At 57.6% G+C, this 16,925-nt stretch overlaps 1 protein-coding gene across 2 annotated transcripts; it reads left to right on the top strand.

The window, feature by feature from the left end:
* Positions 1 to 946: 946 nt before the first annotated feature.
* Positions 947 to 15,739, top strand: KLF15 (KLF transcription factor 15). Of its 2 annotated transcripts, none has more exons than XM_055259713.2 (3): positions 947 to 1,166; positions 5,455 to 6,561; positions 14,499 to 15,739. In XM_055259713.2, exons 2-3 carry the CDS (start codon positions 5,480 to 5,482, stop codon positions 14,665 to 14,667), a joined length of 1,251 nt encoding a protein of 416 aa, XP_055115688.1. In that variant the 5' UTR covers positions 947 to 1,166; positions 5,455 to 5,479; the 3' UTR covers positions 14,668 to 15,739. The 2 variants fall into 2 exon arrangements, with proteins under 2 accessions (XP_055115688.1, XP_055115687.1); XM_055259712.2 differs by having other exon boundaries at positions 947 to 1,328.
* The last annotated feature ends 1,186 nt before the right edge of the window (positions 15,740 to 16,925 follow it).

Raw genomic sequence — 16,925 nt, 5'->3', positions numbered from 1 at the left:
CTGGCTCTACCTCTCTACCTGCTCCTTCCCAGCTGTGTGGCTGGGGAGGGCTGGTGCCCTCTTTGAGTCGGTTTCTTCATCTGTAAAGTGCTTGGCTGAGGATCCAGCTGGAGTGTGGATTAAAGGGCACAGTAGGGTGCCTAGCACCGTCAGCCCACATGTTTCTCTTGGGCAAGCCACTCTGAGCCTTACTCTTCCTGTTTCTAAGCGGGAACCCAAATGCGAGCCAGGATTGCTGAGGACTAAAGCAGTCTATGAACGCTTTTGTAGACTGCGAAGCATTGTTTGGTCTTCAGAAAGGTGCCCTAGAGACAAGGTGTCATTGGCTTCAGGTGGCGGGGGTGGGGGTCAGCAAACCTCCTCAGTTAGTCCTGGAGGGCAGGGTGGCAGCGCAGAGCGCGCGTACTTTCCGGAGGGTAACTGATTGTCCTGCGGAAAGCCCAATACCGTATTTATCCAAAAATAGTCCTTCTAGGCAAGTCTACTTTATCTGACACTCAGCGGGGGACAGAGCTGCCTGTACCGCGCTGGGGATGAAGGTGGGGGCGTGGGGCAGACCGGGCCAGACAGGCTCCCCAGCGCTTCCGCCTCAATCACGCAGACTGCACTTTGGGGCTATCTCAGGGCTTTTCTTAAGTCTTGAGGCCAGTCTCACGTTCTCACCTTGGGAACCGAGCTTTAGAAGCCGGCCCTCGTGGACGCCGCGAGACAGCGGCGAGGGATGGGAAGCAAGGAGGTGGCTGCGGGCCGCGGACCAAGCACCGTGTTGGGGGGTGTGCGCGTCTGGCAGCTCCGGAATCCCAGAGCATCCGCCGCGCAAGTCCGGGAACCGAGCGGGCGGGGCGGGGCGGGGCCAGGGCGGGGCGGGACGTGTGACGCGCAGCGCGGGCCAATGGGGCACGCGCCCGGGGCCGAGCCTCCTGCGAGCCTTCGCGGCGCCCGCTGCGTCACGTGAGCGGCGGGGAGTGAGTGCCCAGCGAGCTGCGGGCGGGCTAGTGCTCCGCCGCAGCGACCCGCGGGCGGGCGGGCGAGCGAGCCAGCGCAGGACCCGCGGCTCGGCCCCTGGCCGCCGCCGGACCGAGAGTCGAGCCGCCGCCCCCAGCCCAGCCTGCCCGGCCGCAGGACCGCCGGGGCCTGGCCGCCGGTCCGGCGTGCGCCAAGTTCAGGTGGGAGAGGCGCGGCAGGGTCGGCCGGCCGCGTGGACGCGGCCCCGGGTGATCAGAGGGCTGGCCGGCCTCGGGGCGCGTGGCCGTGCGCCCGCGCAGCTCTCGGAGGCACCGCGCGAGTGCCGGAGGAATGTCGGAGGAGCGGGATGGGCCCCCGCGGAGGTGGGCAGGGGTCGGACTAGCCCGGGGGAGGTGAACCCCCCGCCCCGGTCGCCCACCAGCACTTTGCTGAGGCCGGCGCCGCCGCCTCGGTGCCTGGCCGGGCGATTCCGTGGCGCGCCTTGCGGGCCGGCCCTCCCATATGGTGGGCACCGGCGCGGCCTGGTGAGAGGAGGGGGCGAGCGGACGCGCTGGCCAGCCCGGGGTTGGGGGGCGGAGGGGCTGGAGACGGAGGGGTTACTGTCGGTCACCGCAGCAGTGTCGGGGGCAAGGGGGGGGCGCGGGACGAGGGCATGGTGCCCAGCGGGCAGCGGTCCAGGACTCTAGAAGGGGTCTGAGCCGGCTCTCTTCATTTCCCACGCACGTTTCCCCTCATCCGCCGGCACCCACGGCGGCTCCACGCGCTAGCCCTTCATGGACAGCCTCCCGCACAGCCACAGCGGCTGCCGCGCACCACGCCCCGCACACGCAGTCACACGACAGGAACTCACACCCCTTCACGCACACCCGCACCGTTCACGCGTCTCACTCCACGCTGAGTCCCCGTCCGCTCAGACCAAACATTACCAAAGCCATAGCCTGGCGGAGGGATGGCGGCGGCGGGGCAGAGAGGCCGTCCCCATCCCATATGGTGGTCCGGTTCACTCTTCCCTCCCGGCCTAGGTGTTACTCATGGCACCCCCCTCTCACGGAGGGCACAGAGGGGCTGTTTTCTCCCACGGCCCTCGGAGGTGACAAAATCAACAAATGTCTGAGAGCCTCAAATCTCCTTCCCCTGACCCCCAGGACCAGGTGGCCCCTGGGGAGACCCTGCCGCCCTACAGGTGTGAGGACGCCCGGACTCTGCGACTTTGGGGCCTGCGGGCGGCTCAGGGACCGGGGACTCTTATTTTGAAGGACGGCCCCCGCCGCCACCCCCGTGATTTGCACGCTGACCCAATGGCAAGCCCTTGGCCGGCGCTGGGCTTGTTATCAATTACATGTTGTTCCTGCAGCCGCTGTGTCCCCGGGAGGATAAACAGCAGGCCTGGCCGGGCCAGGGGAGGGGGCGGAGTCCGGCGGCCAGCCGGGGACTGTGCCCGGAACAGCGTGTCCCCTCCCCCTGCACGCAGCCTGCGCCTCTGGCCGCCCCACGTGCTGCTGTGTTTCAGGGGCTGAGCCAGCTCCAGCCCCAGAGTGTCCTCTGTTTAATGCCGATGCCCTGGGACATCCCAGAGCCCTTTCTGGGTTCTCAGTGCCTGGGTGCCTCCCCTTGAGACGTTCAGCCCAACATTAAGACCCTGTTGCCTGACCTGGGCCACCCATTCCTAGTCTCTGCCCCCCCTCCCCCGCACCTTCCATTCACTCATTCAGCAAATTTTCCCAGTCCTGTTTTAAACTCTGGGATATGGCGTTGGAGTGAACAGTCAGGACAGCTGATATTCTGATGGGAAGGTAGACAGGGAGGAAAGTTCACAAACACATTACCAAGATAGTTTCCCACAATAGAAACTGCAGGGAAGAGTATAATATAGGATGATGTAACAGAGTGGGCCTGGAGGCCCCCACAGGGGTGACTTCTGAGCCGAGATCTAACTAAGCAGCTCCCACCTGCAGTGCTGGGGGAAGAGCCAGGGCAGTGGCCCCGGGGCTGAGGCTGAAGTGAGGTGAGCACACCTGGACTAGGAGAGAGGCAGTTGGTGGTGAGGTCTGCAGAGAGTCCCAAGGGCCCAGGTGCTGGGCTGCTGCAAGGAGATAGGGCCACCTGTCCTTGGGAAGCCACTGGAGGGTGTTTCCTTCCAGCCCCCCTACTGTACTTTTTAGATCACTTTATCTATCAATATCTGTTTATATCTTTAAAAGGTAAGGCCTCCTTTAACCACAATACGATCATCACAATTAAAAATATTAACAGCAATTACTTAATATCATGGGATGGCCAGTTAGTGATCATATTTCAGGGGAGGGCTCTAAGGCCTGCTCTGGGTCCCAGGAGGGCTGGAGGCCCCTGATTCCTTAACATCACAGTAGAGGGGCAGAGGCCGCATGTTTGCCGTGCCTGCAGGCTGACACCAATGGCTGGCACTGGCTGAGTGCTGCCGGTGTGCCAGATCCTGAGGGGGGTGCTTAGCAAGCGTCACCTCATGGAATTCTCACAACACCTGAGGAACCAGGCACTGTTGGAAGCATCCCCATCTCACAGACTGAGGCAGACCAAAAAGGCTGTGCACCTGCCCGAGGTCACCTGGCAGAGAAGTTGCAGACTCAGAAATGGAGCCCCTGCTTGGAGGGTGGGAAAGGGTTAGGGGAGGCCCAGGGTGGAGTGTGGGCTCTGCCCAGCCTTGTGCCCTTCACAGTGTCTAGCACTTTCATTCCTTCCCAGCACCTGATTTGGTGAATAGGTGCATTTTAAAACATATTCCAGGTTTAAATCCATAGCTGAGTATTTAAACCAAAAAGCCAAATGTCCTCCTAGTAAAACTGGCCTGGGGCACAGACCTTGCCTTAGTTTCCTGGAGCTCCATGAAGCTTCCTGGGTAAGTTGGGAACTGAGGTTAAAGGTCCTGGGGTCCCTGAGCAGGAAGAGACTTAGAGGTCTTTGAAGCATGGAACAGATGAGGAAACTGAGGTTTGGGAAGGGGAGCAAGGACTTGCTCAAGGTTGTAGCTGATGATGGTATTGGCCATTGGGCAGTGCCAGGTGCCAGGCCCTAAAGGGGTCCTGGAGACAGAGCGGCTGGGTGTAGTGGTGATTCTGGGCAGCAGAGAACCTCTGACTTTGGTGCAGAGCATTCCCCTTCCCCAAGCTTGATAAACACCCAGCCTGCCCTGGTCACTGAGCAGGGACAAAGGTTCACAGAGGTGGCCCCATCACAGCTGGACACTGTTGACTTTCCTTGGCACCAGACCTAGCATGTCCTTTGGCTTCAGAGGATGCAGCTTTCCCTTCTCCTCTCTATCAAAGTTCTCTGAGCCCCTCCTGGGCACCAGGGGCCAGTCCAGGCACTGGGGACGCAGCAGAGACATGGAGTGCACTGTCTCAGGGGGAGACAGGCATTAGCTGAGCCTTCCCAAGGCGGTGAGTGTCCCAGATGGAGAGAGCAGTGGCAGACAGTGCAGGGGACTCCACTTCCTTATCGGTCAGGATGGGCTGGGGGGGTGGTTGTCTCCTTTCCCATTAGATGGGTGTGAAGTCCAAGGCAGTTAGGCACATACGGGTGCTCTGGGACCCCAGTGGTCGGCTTCCACTCCACGGATTATCACCAGAGGGGCAGGGCCTTGGCCACCAGGATGCTCAAGCATCAGAGTGCAGGTGAGAGGGTTGCGTTCAAGCCTGTGCCACTCACAGGGAAGTCAAGGCTCAGCGGGGTTTGAGGACTGGAGAGTGGAGGAGCTTTTCCCCTTTAGGTGGGGAAACAGCTGCACAGGCAGGCACTTTTTGGTCTTTGACTATTTTGCCTGCGTGCTACACTTGCCCAGTTAAAATGCAGGCGGCCTAGTTAAATTTGAATCTCAGGTGAAATAATTTTTAAATATAAGCGTGGCCTATCCAATATTGGGAACATACTTATATTAAAAATAGTTTATTTTTTAAATCTGAAATTCGAATTTAACTGTCAGCTTGTATTTTTATTTGCGTAATCTGGCAACCCTCTGGAAGCCTCAGCAACATGAGGGTCAGAGGGCAAATGGCTGTTCTACCCCCATTCTGTGACTCAACAGGCATGAAGCTGAGGTCAGGAGTCCTCAGATGTACAGTGACTTTTATGATGTTGACGGTGGGCTGATTCAGGGCTTTGGCCCTCGTGGGGTCCAGAGAGCCTCCTCGCGCATGCTCTTCTCTCATACTCACCCATACTCACTTGTTCACAGACATATGTGCTATTTTCCAGGATAATTCTGGAAAATCTGTTTGAAACCAGAAGTGCCCCTGGTTGTGCAATGGGCTTGGAGAGGTCTCTTTTGCAAACAGGTGGTGCAATTTCAGAAAACACTCTTGCAGGCACAGCTCTCCTGGGGGATGGAAGAAGGATCCAAGCGTTTGGCAATGGGAGGCTGTGGGCAGGCAGCTGAGGGTGGGGTCAGAGGCCCGAGAGGTGGCAGGTGAGCACTGTCCTTCTGACCAGGCCTCCTGTGTTCCTTCCCTGCAGCCGCCACCGGCACGGCCAGGCCAGCATGGTGGACCACTTACTTCCAGTGGACGAGAACTTCTCGTCGCCAAAATGCCCAGTTGAGTATCTGGGTGATAGGCTGGTTGGCCGGCGGGCATATCACATGCTGCCCTCACCCGTCTCTGAAGATGACAGCGATGCCTCCAGCCCCTGCTCCTGTTCCAGTCCCGACTCTCAAGCCCTTTGCTCCTGCTATGGTGGAGGCCCGGGCACCGAGAGCCAGGACAGCATCTTGGACTTCCTATTGTCCCAGGCCACGCTGGGCAGCGGTGGGGGCAGCGGCGGTAGCATTGGGGCCAGCAGTGGCCCCATGGCCTGGGGGCCCTGGCGAAGGGCAGCGGCCCCTGTGAAGGGGGAGCATTTCTGCTTGCCTGAGTTTCCTTTGGGTGACCCTGATGACGTCCCACGGCCCTTCCAGCCTACCCTGGAGGAGATTGAAGAGTTTCTGGAGGAGAACATGGAGCCTGGAGTCAAGGAGGCCCCCGAGGGCAACAGCAAGGACTTGGATGCCTGCAGCCAGCTCTCAGCTGGGCCACACAGGAGCCACCTCCATCCTGGGTCCAGCGGGAGAGAGCGCTGTTCCCCTCCACCAGGTGGTGCCAGTGCAGGAGGTGCCCAGGGCCCAGGTGGGGGCCCCACGCCCGATGGCCCCATCCCAGTGCTGCTGCAGATCCAGCCCATGCCTGTGAAACAGGAATCGGGCACGGGGCCTGCCTCCCCTGGGCAGGCCCCGGAGAATGTCAAGGTTGCCCAGCTCCTGGTCAACATCCAGGGGCAGACCTTCGCGCTCGTGCCCCAGGTGGTGCCCTCCTCCAACTTGAACCTGCCCTCCAAGTTTGTGCGCATTGCCCCTGTGCCCATTGCTGCCAAGCCTGTTGGATCGGGACCCCTGGGGCCTGGCCCTGCTGGTCTCCTCATGGGCCAGAAGTTCCCCAAGAACCCAGCCGCAGAACTCATCAAAATGCACAAATGTACTTTCCCCGGCTGCAGCAAGATGTACACCAAAAGCAGCCACCTCAAGGCCCACCTGCGCCGGCACACGGGTGAGAAGCCCTTCGCCTGCACCTGGCCAGGCTGCGGCTGGAGGTCAGTATAGCGGGTGACAGACCTGGGCAGTGAGCACGCCACTCATGTCTACTTACTTGGGTGTGCAGCAGGCCCATTTTCCACCATTAAGAGAAGGCAGATGACGAAGGGGAGGGAGGGGCAGGCGGGTGCAGGCCCAGAGCTGGCACAGTTGCCTGGAGGCTTCCTTGGTCCTCCTGGTTCCTGAAGCCAGAAGCCAACTGGTGTCCAGTTTCCTGATGGCCAGGTAAGCCTTCACTGGCCTGTGCTGCCAGCTGGGTCTCCCCATCCAGTCTGACAAGGGTGGGGATTGAGGGGCTGGCAAGGAAGGATGAGTGCGGTCTAGGGGCCAGGCCGTGGCTCCCTTTGGGCCCACAGCCCCACAGGGTAAGTACCACCATCACTCCCAACTTACATCACAGGACACTAGGGCTCCGACTGACCAGGTACTTGCCCAAGGTCACTCTGCTTTGTGAATGGGATTTGAACCCAGAGGCCGGATTCGAGAGGTCACATCTTGAAAATGCTGCTTCCCCAACCAGTGGGACTAGCTTCATTCACAGATGTCTCTGGACACGTGGGCTGGGCCTAGCCTGTGCTTCCTCCCTGGGGACATGGAAACATGTTTGGGAGGCTGCAAAGGCCAACCCAGAGGGAGGCTAGGCCAGTTGGCGGTGCTGTCACAGGTGGCAGAACCCAGGCTGTCTGGTCTGCATGGCAGTAGGGAAATCAGGCCTTAAATGGTAACTAGTAGTGTCCCAACCAGGGTTACCCAGCACCCTTCCCTGAGCACCGGCTGCTGCTCAACCTCCTTGAGAGGGGCTGTCCACCTTTTCCTGAAATGTAGGCTGCTTGCCAAGAGCTCATGTGCTCCGGGGTGCCAGAGCCAGCCCTCTGCACTTCCTGATGCCCATCCCAAAGGAATCTCTGGCCTGCCTGGGGGGAGCTGTGTGCTGTTGGCACATTCCGCATCTTTGCTGCTGTGGCTGCTGCTAGTATGTGAAATGGGGCACACTCATCTGTATCCCTGGGGGTGTATACAGGTCTGGGCCTCGCCAGCAGGTGTGTGGCTGTGTGTGCACGCCCACATGTGTATGCATCTTGCTTTCTTTGTCTGTGCCGTGTGACCATATATGTTTGCACACATACACATCTTAGGTGTTTGTGCACCATGTGTGGCTGCCTGTGTGTGCATGTGTTATGTGTGGGTGCAGCACCCGGGGAGCAGTTTGCAGCTTTTGTTTTCTTGACCATACTCTGGTTCTGAGAGCTCTTGAGAGTTGTCTGGGGCAGAGGTTCTGGCGGGTGAGGCTGAGCCGTGGTCGGGGAGCTGTGAGTGGAATATATGTTGTGGCACTGGTGCTGCCTTTCCATTGAGTGCCAATCTGGCCAGAGAAGGGAATTTTCCTGAACAGTGTCTAGGTTTATGGAGGCCCCTCCTGAGTGAGGACATCACTCTGTCCTGTCTCCCACCCCATTCAGACAGACCGGAGAGGCTTCTGCGAGAGCCCACCCTGGGGCCTCACAGGGTCTCCATCCTGGAGTCCCCACCTCTCTGAGCTTTGTACCTAGACCTGCCGAGTGGGTGCATGGCTGACAGGCTGCTTGTGAGAGGAGAACACAGCAGCAAGTATACTGCATACGAGGTCAGAGGAGCCGAGAGAAGGGCCAGGAGTGCTCTTGATTGAAGCAGGAAACTTGTGCAGAGAAGGTGAGGGCATAGGTGTGTGGGGGCAGTGGTCCTGAGCCTACGCCTGGGTCAGCCACTAACTTGTCATGTACCTTTGGGGTGGTCCCCCTCCAAACCTCAGTTTCCTGTCTGCAGAGTGGAGGACTAGCCCTTCACAGCCCAGGGCAGGCGTGCAGGGCTCCACAGCAGCCTCCTTGTTGTTTATACATCACAAGGATATAAACTCATACAAGGCAGTTTCTGAGGAGGAACCCTGAAGGCATTCTCTCCAGCCCCCAAGAGGGTGGTACCTATTGTGGAGGTACCCCCTACTCCCAGGGACCCTGCATGCACTCTCCTCTTGCTGAGGGCGGGCAGGGGCTGCAGAGAGGCAGGGAAGCCTCCCTCCAAACACTGGTCTGGACTCCCTAGTCGGGCTCAGCTTTCAGCGCTGTCTCCTGGCCATAGTTGACCATTGGCAAGTGGCTTCCCTAGTTGCTGTGAGGCTGGGTAGGGTGAAGGGGAGGGCAGGTGTGGTCCTCATCCAAGGCCAGCCTTCTTCCTGGATATCTTAGGGCCAGAGAGCTGATAGGCCCCTCAGCCCAACGTGTATCTCAGTGAGGCAGATCTTAGTTCTCTATACAGTGGCCTCAGGAGGTAATGAGTTCCTCATGGCAGGGGGTGTACATGAGAGAGTGGGGACTTGTGGAGGGGATTCAGCTCTGACACATCTGAGCCCTGGCACTGGTCATGTTGCCCAGGACCCACTTGGCAAGAGAAGGTGTAGTGGTTGCCTGGCCCAGTGAGATCACAGTGGCACTGCCCCCAGGAGCTGTCCCTGCTGCTAGCCATGCCCCGGGCTTCCTGAGGGCTCCTCCAGCTTCCCCTAAGGTCCCCTGGAGTGGGTCTGGCCCTGGTGGGGTAACTCATGGAAGAGGCGCTGTTCGGCTGGGAGCTGAGGACACCGGCCTCTAGGGAGGGCTGCTTTTCTGAGGATGCGGGGAGTCCTCAGTTGGCTTTCAGGGATCTTGAAACCCTGGGGATGTGCCCAGTCTGCTTGTGTCTCTTAATGTGGTGATAGTCTTCAACTGAGAGGGAGCCTCTGTAGCTCCTTGCAGCAGTCAGGAGGGAGGATGGACCCGCTTTGGGGCAGCTGGGTCTGGACAGGACTGGAAGAGTAACGATGATGGTGGTGAGATGGCATATTTACTGACCACTCACTGTATGCTGGGCACTATTCTAAGTTTCTCAGAGCTGGAATCCCCTCTGCCCACTATTGTAACTTGCATACCTCCTGCCATGGGGAGCTCATTACCTTCTGAGGCCTTTAAGTGTACTTTGCTATGCTTCAGTTTCTATTCAAGCCTCTCTTTCTGGCCCATAGACCCACACAATGTGCTTGCCTGTCTCTTCCCCTTACTGAGTGGGATCCAGCCACGCTGGCCTCCCTGCTGTGGCTCAGGCTCCCATGTGGGCATCTGCCCTCTCTGTGCCCTCTGTCTCAAATGACCCCTGCCCTTGAGGCTGTAGTGACAGCTTAAGGTTTTCGCATGAGCTCATCAGGTCCTTGTAACTGCCTGGTAAAGTGTAGGCACCAATCTTCATTTCACAGAGAGGGAAACTGAGGCACGGACTGCTCATGTCATATACCCACAAGGACATAGCTAGTGAGCAAGGATCTGGGTTGCATGCCTGAGCCCGAGCAGAGCCCTGCTCTGGCCACCCAGCGGTCCCAGCTGGTATCAAGTCGCCATGTGTGCCTCCATTCTCCCACCAAGAGGTCGGCCCCAAAGGCATTATGCTTCTGGGCTATGTGAAAAGAGCTAACGACCACAATCGAGATAATAACCAGGGCCTCTAATGCATGCTTGGCACTGCTCTGAGCAAAATTCACACATATTAATTTATGTAATTCTCAAAATTAGTAGGCATCAGCATGTTGTCCCTATTTCACAGAGGAGAGAATTAAAGCACAGAAGAGTTAGGTAAATTCTCCGAGCAGACAGCCAGTAAGCCCCAGAGCCAGGAGCTCAGCTGAGGCTGTCTGCCCAGACTCAGGGACCTCCCTCTGCACCCCGGTGTTGGGTACTAACTCTGGTGTTGGGAACCTCCACCTCCATCTGCAGCTCAGCCTGGTCTTTGGGGTGGCAGCTCTGCACACTCACCTACTCCCCGTGGGGGAGCTCTCCACTCCCAGGCCTCGTCTCTTCTTCCTGGTGGCCTAGATGAATGGGATGCTCTTCCTGCCCCAGGCTGGCTCTGGCCTAGTACCGTGTCCTGTGCTCGGAGAACAAGCCAGGGCCCCTCAGCCCCCTCGTCCTCTGTGTAATGGACAGTGCCCTCCCTCCACTGCTGAGGTCGTCACCTGCCCAGGTATTTAGCCTCCACTTCCTTCTGCTTTTGGTCCTGAAAGTATTCCCTGTCCCTTCTCTGGCGACATGATTTTGGCACCCTCAACAGGGCTGAGAGCAGGCTTTCCGTGTTCTGATCCAGCTGTCTGGGAAGTGCTGCTTGCCTGCCTTCCTAGAAGTTTCCTTGCCTCACTGTCAGACATAGGCATCCTTTGTTCCTTGCAGCAGAACGTCCTGTTCTAGAATGGCCAAGCCATTCCATCCAGAAAAAATACCTTCTGCTGCAGTAAATATGAATATGAATAACTGTCACCAGCCTGCAGGGTGGGTACCTTTGTCATCCACAGTGGATGTGGTTGGGGACAGAGAAGGGGAGTTGCAGGCTCCTCTTGAGCATCAGAGCCAACAGGTGGTAGGCACAGGATTCAAACCTAGGGGTCTGGCTCCCAGCCTGCTCTCATGACCCCTGTGTGATGAGGCTTTTTCTGACCTCCTTCCCTCTGTAGGCAGAGGCCCCCAGTATGGTTGGGCAGGTTGTGAACTGCACAACTCTAGGGAGCACCATTCCCATTGCAGTTTCTGAGACTGGACTGTTTGTGGTGTTTTCTGTCTGGTGGATGAGGGTTAGTGTCTCAAGGAAGGGACCCCTTCACACAGAAGTGCTGTATGCACCAGCCCTGACATTATAGCTTCTCTGGAGAGACACTGGACCCCTGTGTACCCTCTGCCCTACAGCTCAGCACAAATCATGGTGCTGCCCTGTCTGCAGCAGGACCCACCAGGAACCAGGCCCAACGCTCAACTCCATGCAGGTGATAAGAGCTCATCATTCTTGAATAATTGCCACGTGCTAAGCAGGGCTCTAAACCGTTACTGGTTGCCTTCTATAATCCTCACAGTCCTCAGGAATAGGTCTTTTGTTCTCCCTTTGTCCGGGTAGAGAAACTGAGGCTCAGGGAGCTTGGTGAATTTCCTAGTTTGCCTGGTTGGTAAGTGGCAGAGCTTACTGCCTACAAGGGCTGCATCTTACCCACCAGGTTCCCACGTCCCCCACTGTAGTCCCCAGGGCTCTCTGTTGGCTGCTGTTTGGGAGAATGTGGCATGCAGGGGTGAGGCAGGGGTCTTCTGAGGGCTCAGTTCCCAGGGAAGGTCCTTTCAGGTACCAGGACCCTGTGGCAGCAGGGAGCGAGTTCAGGTGAGGACAGCATGTTGTCCAGCTTGGTTCTATCTCATCTGCCTGTCCTTCCCAGGGTGTCACTATGACCAGAGAGCTGTGTGGCCCTGTGTTAGCACCTGTGGCCTTTGAGATGAGTCTTGGAAGGTAGGCAGGAATGCCAAAGTCTTCATCGGATGAGTGAAGAAGTTGAGGCCCAGAAAGGACCATTCAGGGCACCAGTGGTGTGGAAACTGTCAAGGCAGGAACCTGAGACTCTGTCCCCTGGGCTGTGTGACTTGGCCTCTTTAAACCCTTGCCATGGTCTTGCCAGTCCAATGGGGCTGGCTCATCCTGGCTCCCTGGCCAATGAGATGCTGGGTGACCCCAGGGCTGCAGCCTGGGAGGCGTGGCACTGTGTCTGCAGCTTTCTGCCTGCCCCTGCCCTGGGCCAGCTCCTCTGCTCAGAAGCTGTGTGCCCAGCTGCAACTGGGGCAGGTGTCCTGCCCAGGAGCACAGGTGTCGGCTTTGACTGCCAGGGCACATTTATCCCATTTCCTCACTGGCACAGGGCCCTGTGACACACACCACCCAGCCAGGCCTGTAGAGGAGGCTGGGGGGTTCTGCTGACTGGGAGTCCAGGTCATCTGCCATCGCGAGGGCAGGGGGCTGTGTCAAGACCTTTGCTCCAGCCTCAGGGACCCTGTCTTGTCAGTGACCTGGATCAGGCCCTCAGCACCCTGAGCTTCAGTTTTCTCCTCTAACAGGCAGGGCAGTTGGGCTTCACCTAGTCTGGAGATGTGCTGAGAGCACTGCCCTGTGCCTGGTGCCACCACCACTCTGTGATGTGGGTTGGAGTGCCTGTCTCCTCCTGCAGGCCCTCCTGCCACCCCCTGTGCCTTGTCCAGAGCATGTTCTGCTGGGTCCTTCTGCTCCTCCACCCACAGGGTCAGGGCGCCAGGGCATCACCAGCCCTTACCAATCGCTGGTTGGGAACTGCTGCTCTGGGCACCGCCTCTCGCTGGGTGGCCCTGGTCCACGAAGGGGTGTTGGGCCTGGTGTCCCTGTGTGTGTGTGTGCGTGAGTACGTGGGGGCATGAATTTGTGCCTCTGTGTGTGTGTGTGTGTATGTGTGGGCACATATTCGTCTGTGTATGTTTGTGTGCCTGTATGTGTGGGCATGTATTTGTCCGTGTGTGCACGCACATGCTTTGGGCCTGCTCCTTGACAGTGTCTGCCCCCCTAGGGCTGTTTGCTGTGCCCACTCTTGCATTGAAATCCACCTCCTCAGCACCTACCATATACCAGGCATTGGGCTGGTCACGGGAAGACCACCGGGAACCAAGACAGACATGTCCTTTGTCATGGAGCTGACAGTCTAGTGGGACGGACTGACAGTCATCAAAAAGTTGAAGATAATTTAAAATCAAAACAACAGCAAGAATGAGGAGAGAGAGGTGTGTAATGCCACGCGAGCCTAGAGTTGGATGCAGTCCTGGGGGGATTTCCTAAGGAAGTGACATTCGAGCTGAGCTCTAAGGAATGGGTAGGAGAGAGCAAGGAGGGGGAGGGAAGAACATTCTAGAAAGAGGGAACAGTATGTGCAAATGGCCTGTGGCAAGAAGGACGGAGGAAAGGTCAATGCAGGTGGAGCACAGAGCAGGATAGTGTGTCGTGGGAGGGGTAGGTGGGGTGGGAGGGGCCTGCTGCCAAGCCAGGGGTGGAGAGGGCCTCAAATCTGTGAGGCTGGTGGCAAGCAGTCCAGGCCCTCGATGCAGCTTGGGCTCTTGACTGTCACATGAGTGCCTGCTCCTAGGCCAGTGGGGCCAAGAAAGCGAAATGTCGGGAGCCACCTGAACTCCCAGATGCACTTTGCAGGGTCAATCTTTATCTGGGCCTGCCTTAGAGGGCCCAGCTTCCAGTACTGCTGGTTCCAGGAGTGGGTGGACTCAAGTCTGAGGACCCCTCTCCCTGTGCTGCACAGGAAGTCTGCTTCCTCCTCCCAGGCCTCAGTTTCCCCTCCGGATGGGCTGTCCTGTACAGACCTTCACAAATGCCCCTGTGGAGTTCTGGTCCAGTGGGGTAGATGAGGCCAGGGTGGTGAGGGGCAGCCAGCATCAGGGCCTGAGCGACTGAGTGCACCTGTGGCCTCAGAGACCCCTGCACACTGGGTGGACTGTGGGAGGGAAGCCCTGGTCCCTGGTAGCATTGGGGTCCTTTCCTGTTGGGAGCTTTTACCAGCTGCTCTGGCAGTTCCCAACAGAGAATGCCCACTGTGCCAGCATGAGCCTTTACTGTAGTTCTTTCCATCTTGGAGGGGTGGCAGGGGCAGCTTGGGACAGTGGCTCACGCCTTTAATCCCAGGACTTTGGGAAGCTGAAGTAGCCTGATCGCTTGAGCCCAGGAGTTTGACACCAGCCTGGGCAACATAGGGAGGCCTGGTCTCTAAAAAAAATACAAAAATTATCTGGGTGTGGTGGGCACACCTGTAATCCTAGCTACTCTGGAGGCTGAGGATTGATTGAGCCCAGGAGGCTGCAGTGAGCTGTGATCGCGCCACTGCACTCCAGCCTGTTTCAAAAAAAGAAAAAAAAAAAAAATGGTATTTTGAGAACTGGTATAGCCTTACCAACGCAGATGGGGGACCCTCCCCTAATCCTGTAGAGGCTGCAGGTCTGCACAGCCACCCTTTGGGTGAGCGCCAGGTGCACGCCTTGCATCCCCGCAACTTCGTGGGGTCGGGGCAGGCAGGGCCAGGCCTCGCTGACTGCGCCATGTCCCGCAGGTTCTCGCGCTCTGACGAGCTGTCGCGGCACAGGCGCTCGCACTCGGGCGTGAAGCCGTACCAGTGTCCTGTGTGCGAGAAGAAGTTCGCGCGGAGCGACCACCTCTCCAAGCACATCAAGGTGCATCGCTTCCCACGGAGCAGCCGCTCCGTGCGCTCCGTGAACTGAAAGCGCCCCGAACCCCAGCCTGTCCCTCACCCCAGATCCCCATCACAGCCCCATTTTTTTAAGCAATAATTTATTTGCCTCCTCCAGAGGGACATGACAATGTTACCAGCCCACCTTCTGAAGCCTGGGAGGTGTGAACCCAGGGCCCGCCAACCGCTGCCTTTCTCGGGAGTACTTAGAGCCTCGAACCCCCGTCCCTGGGGGCTGGGCCCCCGGCGCACGGGGCTGGAGGCAGGCCTTCGTGCCTTCGTGCCTTCGTGCCTTCCCGCGGTGGCCAGGCCTCTGCTGCAGCCGCTGGTTGCAGGCAGAGTTTTGGGGACCTGGCCCTTCTCCCACTGGGCTCCCCCAACCTGGGCCAAGGCCAGAACTTTAGTGCTAGGGGAAGATGAAATGTGCAGTTTTGAAATGTTGGGTTCCCGGAGAGAGTCATGCTGGGGGAGAAGGAAGTAGGCCAGAAGTCCAGGGCTGCACTGTGGTGTGAGGGTGGCTTTGTCTAAAATGCCTGCTCAGCATGATCACCAGAGGGTGTGGGCAGGGCCCTGGAGGGGGGTGGGCAGGACCGGGCCACTGGGGCCTCGTGTGGGAGAGAGGTGAAAAGTGTCCCCCACTGGGGGGCTGGCAGTGCATGTGCTTGAGTTAAATGTGCAGGGCAGACAGAGCCAGAAGCGCCTGTACCCAGGGGCTCGACCCCTCCTCCAGTTTCCCAGACAAATCCAGACACCAGCCTCTAGGGTGGCCTTGGGAGGAGAGGGCCAGGCTGTCCTGGGTGTGAGAGAACTAGATAGAGCCTCCCAACCCTGATTTAGAAATGCATTCCTTATTTTGTCTAGAAATTAATAAATGAACTAGCTTGTTTTGACAGGTTTATTTCACATCCTATGAATGTATGTAAATAAACTGTACATAGGTCCGTCCACATAAAATATCTTTTAATAACATATCAACATTTGTGTAAATTTGAAATTAAAAAAAATCTATGAAGCTGGTGTACATATGTTACAATTATGTATATTTTCTTTGGTCCTTCATAAAAATATATTTACTTTGCCAATAAAAAGAAAAAGAACTCACAGCTTTTGGCATTCGTGTGCTGTTTTCCTGTTTTGCCAGGATGTGGAGGTGACTCTGGGGCCAAGTCTATGTCTCCACCTTCGCAGAGTTCAGGGAACCCTGTTTTGTATTTGGAGGGATAGAAAGGCCCCTTGGGGTCCAGCCCCGGTCCAGCGGGGTAGGGTTCCCGCACAGCTCAGCTCCAGGCCAGCTGCTGAGATTCTGCTCATCCCAGCTCCCTGACCTGGAGCTCCATAAACCCAAATCCAGCCCACATTCCAACAGCACCTGTGGGAAGCTGCCTCAGGCCTGGCCAGTCCTACGAGGCTCACCTACTCTGCTATTGGAGACCCTTTCTTGCACTTCCTACCTCCACCCAGTCCACCAAACCTATTACGCATGCCCTATATGTTTGCTGTGCCTTGGCAGAGTATTTACCCCCTTAGGAACGTGGCTGTGCCATTTCCTACTGGCATGGGTAATTGTGAAAGTTAGGAATCCTGAGCAGGCAGAGGTGAGACTCGGAGAGGCCAGTATATGTAGTTACGCCCCGTCCTCCATCCTCCCTAACTCCCTGACATGCCTGGGGTCTTCGCTGTGTGGTTCCACAGTTGAGGTTGGACCCATCCACACGTCCTGTGCTGGCTGGAGCCTGGGGGAAGTGGGGACCCAAGCACAAGGAGGGGCTGTAAGCCCCAAAGGGAATGGCAAGGAAATGGAGGCTGACCAGGGCCTGCTTCAGTGGCTCAGCTGGTATGAAGCATACACACACACAGAGAGGGCTGCCCTGGTTCACCCACTCATGTGCAGTGGGAAGCAAGAACCTTCTAGAAGGATCCCTTGCTTTATAACAGCTGGACGCAAGTCGGGTCAAGTGTTTCTCAGTGAAAACCTTGGAGATCTGGAGGCTGGGGGCAGGGCACCCATGGGCTCCCAGCAGAGAGATGTCTGAATGTGGGGGTCTGTGTGAAGTCGTGCATCTCAGAGGGCAGAGGCCGTTGTTCTCACCAGCAGCCCAGCACACAGCACAGCTGATAGGAGGATGGACAGCCTATCCTGACTGGCCATCCTGTCCTGAGGAGGAGGCTGGGCCTGTTGACCTCTGTCCTTTGCCCCTGACCGGACGTACCCTCTGTGGGCAAACACTCTAGGGAAGCAAGGCATTGATTTCCAGCCTTGTTAACGTGGGCTTTCTTCATCCATAAACA

The sequence above is a fragment of the Symphalangus syndactylus genome, chromosome 21 (genome assembly GCF_028878055.3).
Source record: "Symphalangus syndactylus isolate Jambi chromosome 21, NHGRI_mSymSyn1-v2.1_pri, whole genome shotgun sequence".
NCBI classification, from domain to species: Eukaryota; Metazoa; Chordata; class Mammalia; order Primates; family Hylobatidae; genus Symphalangus; species Symphalangus syndactylus.
The sequence above is the reverse complement of the archived record's forward strand: the minus strand, read 5'-3'. Positions and strand labels throughout refer to the sequence as shown.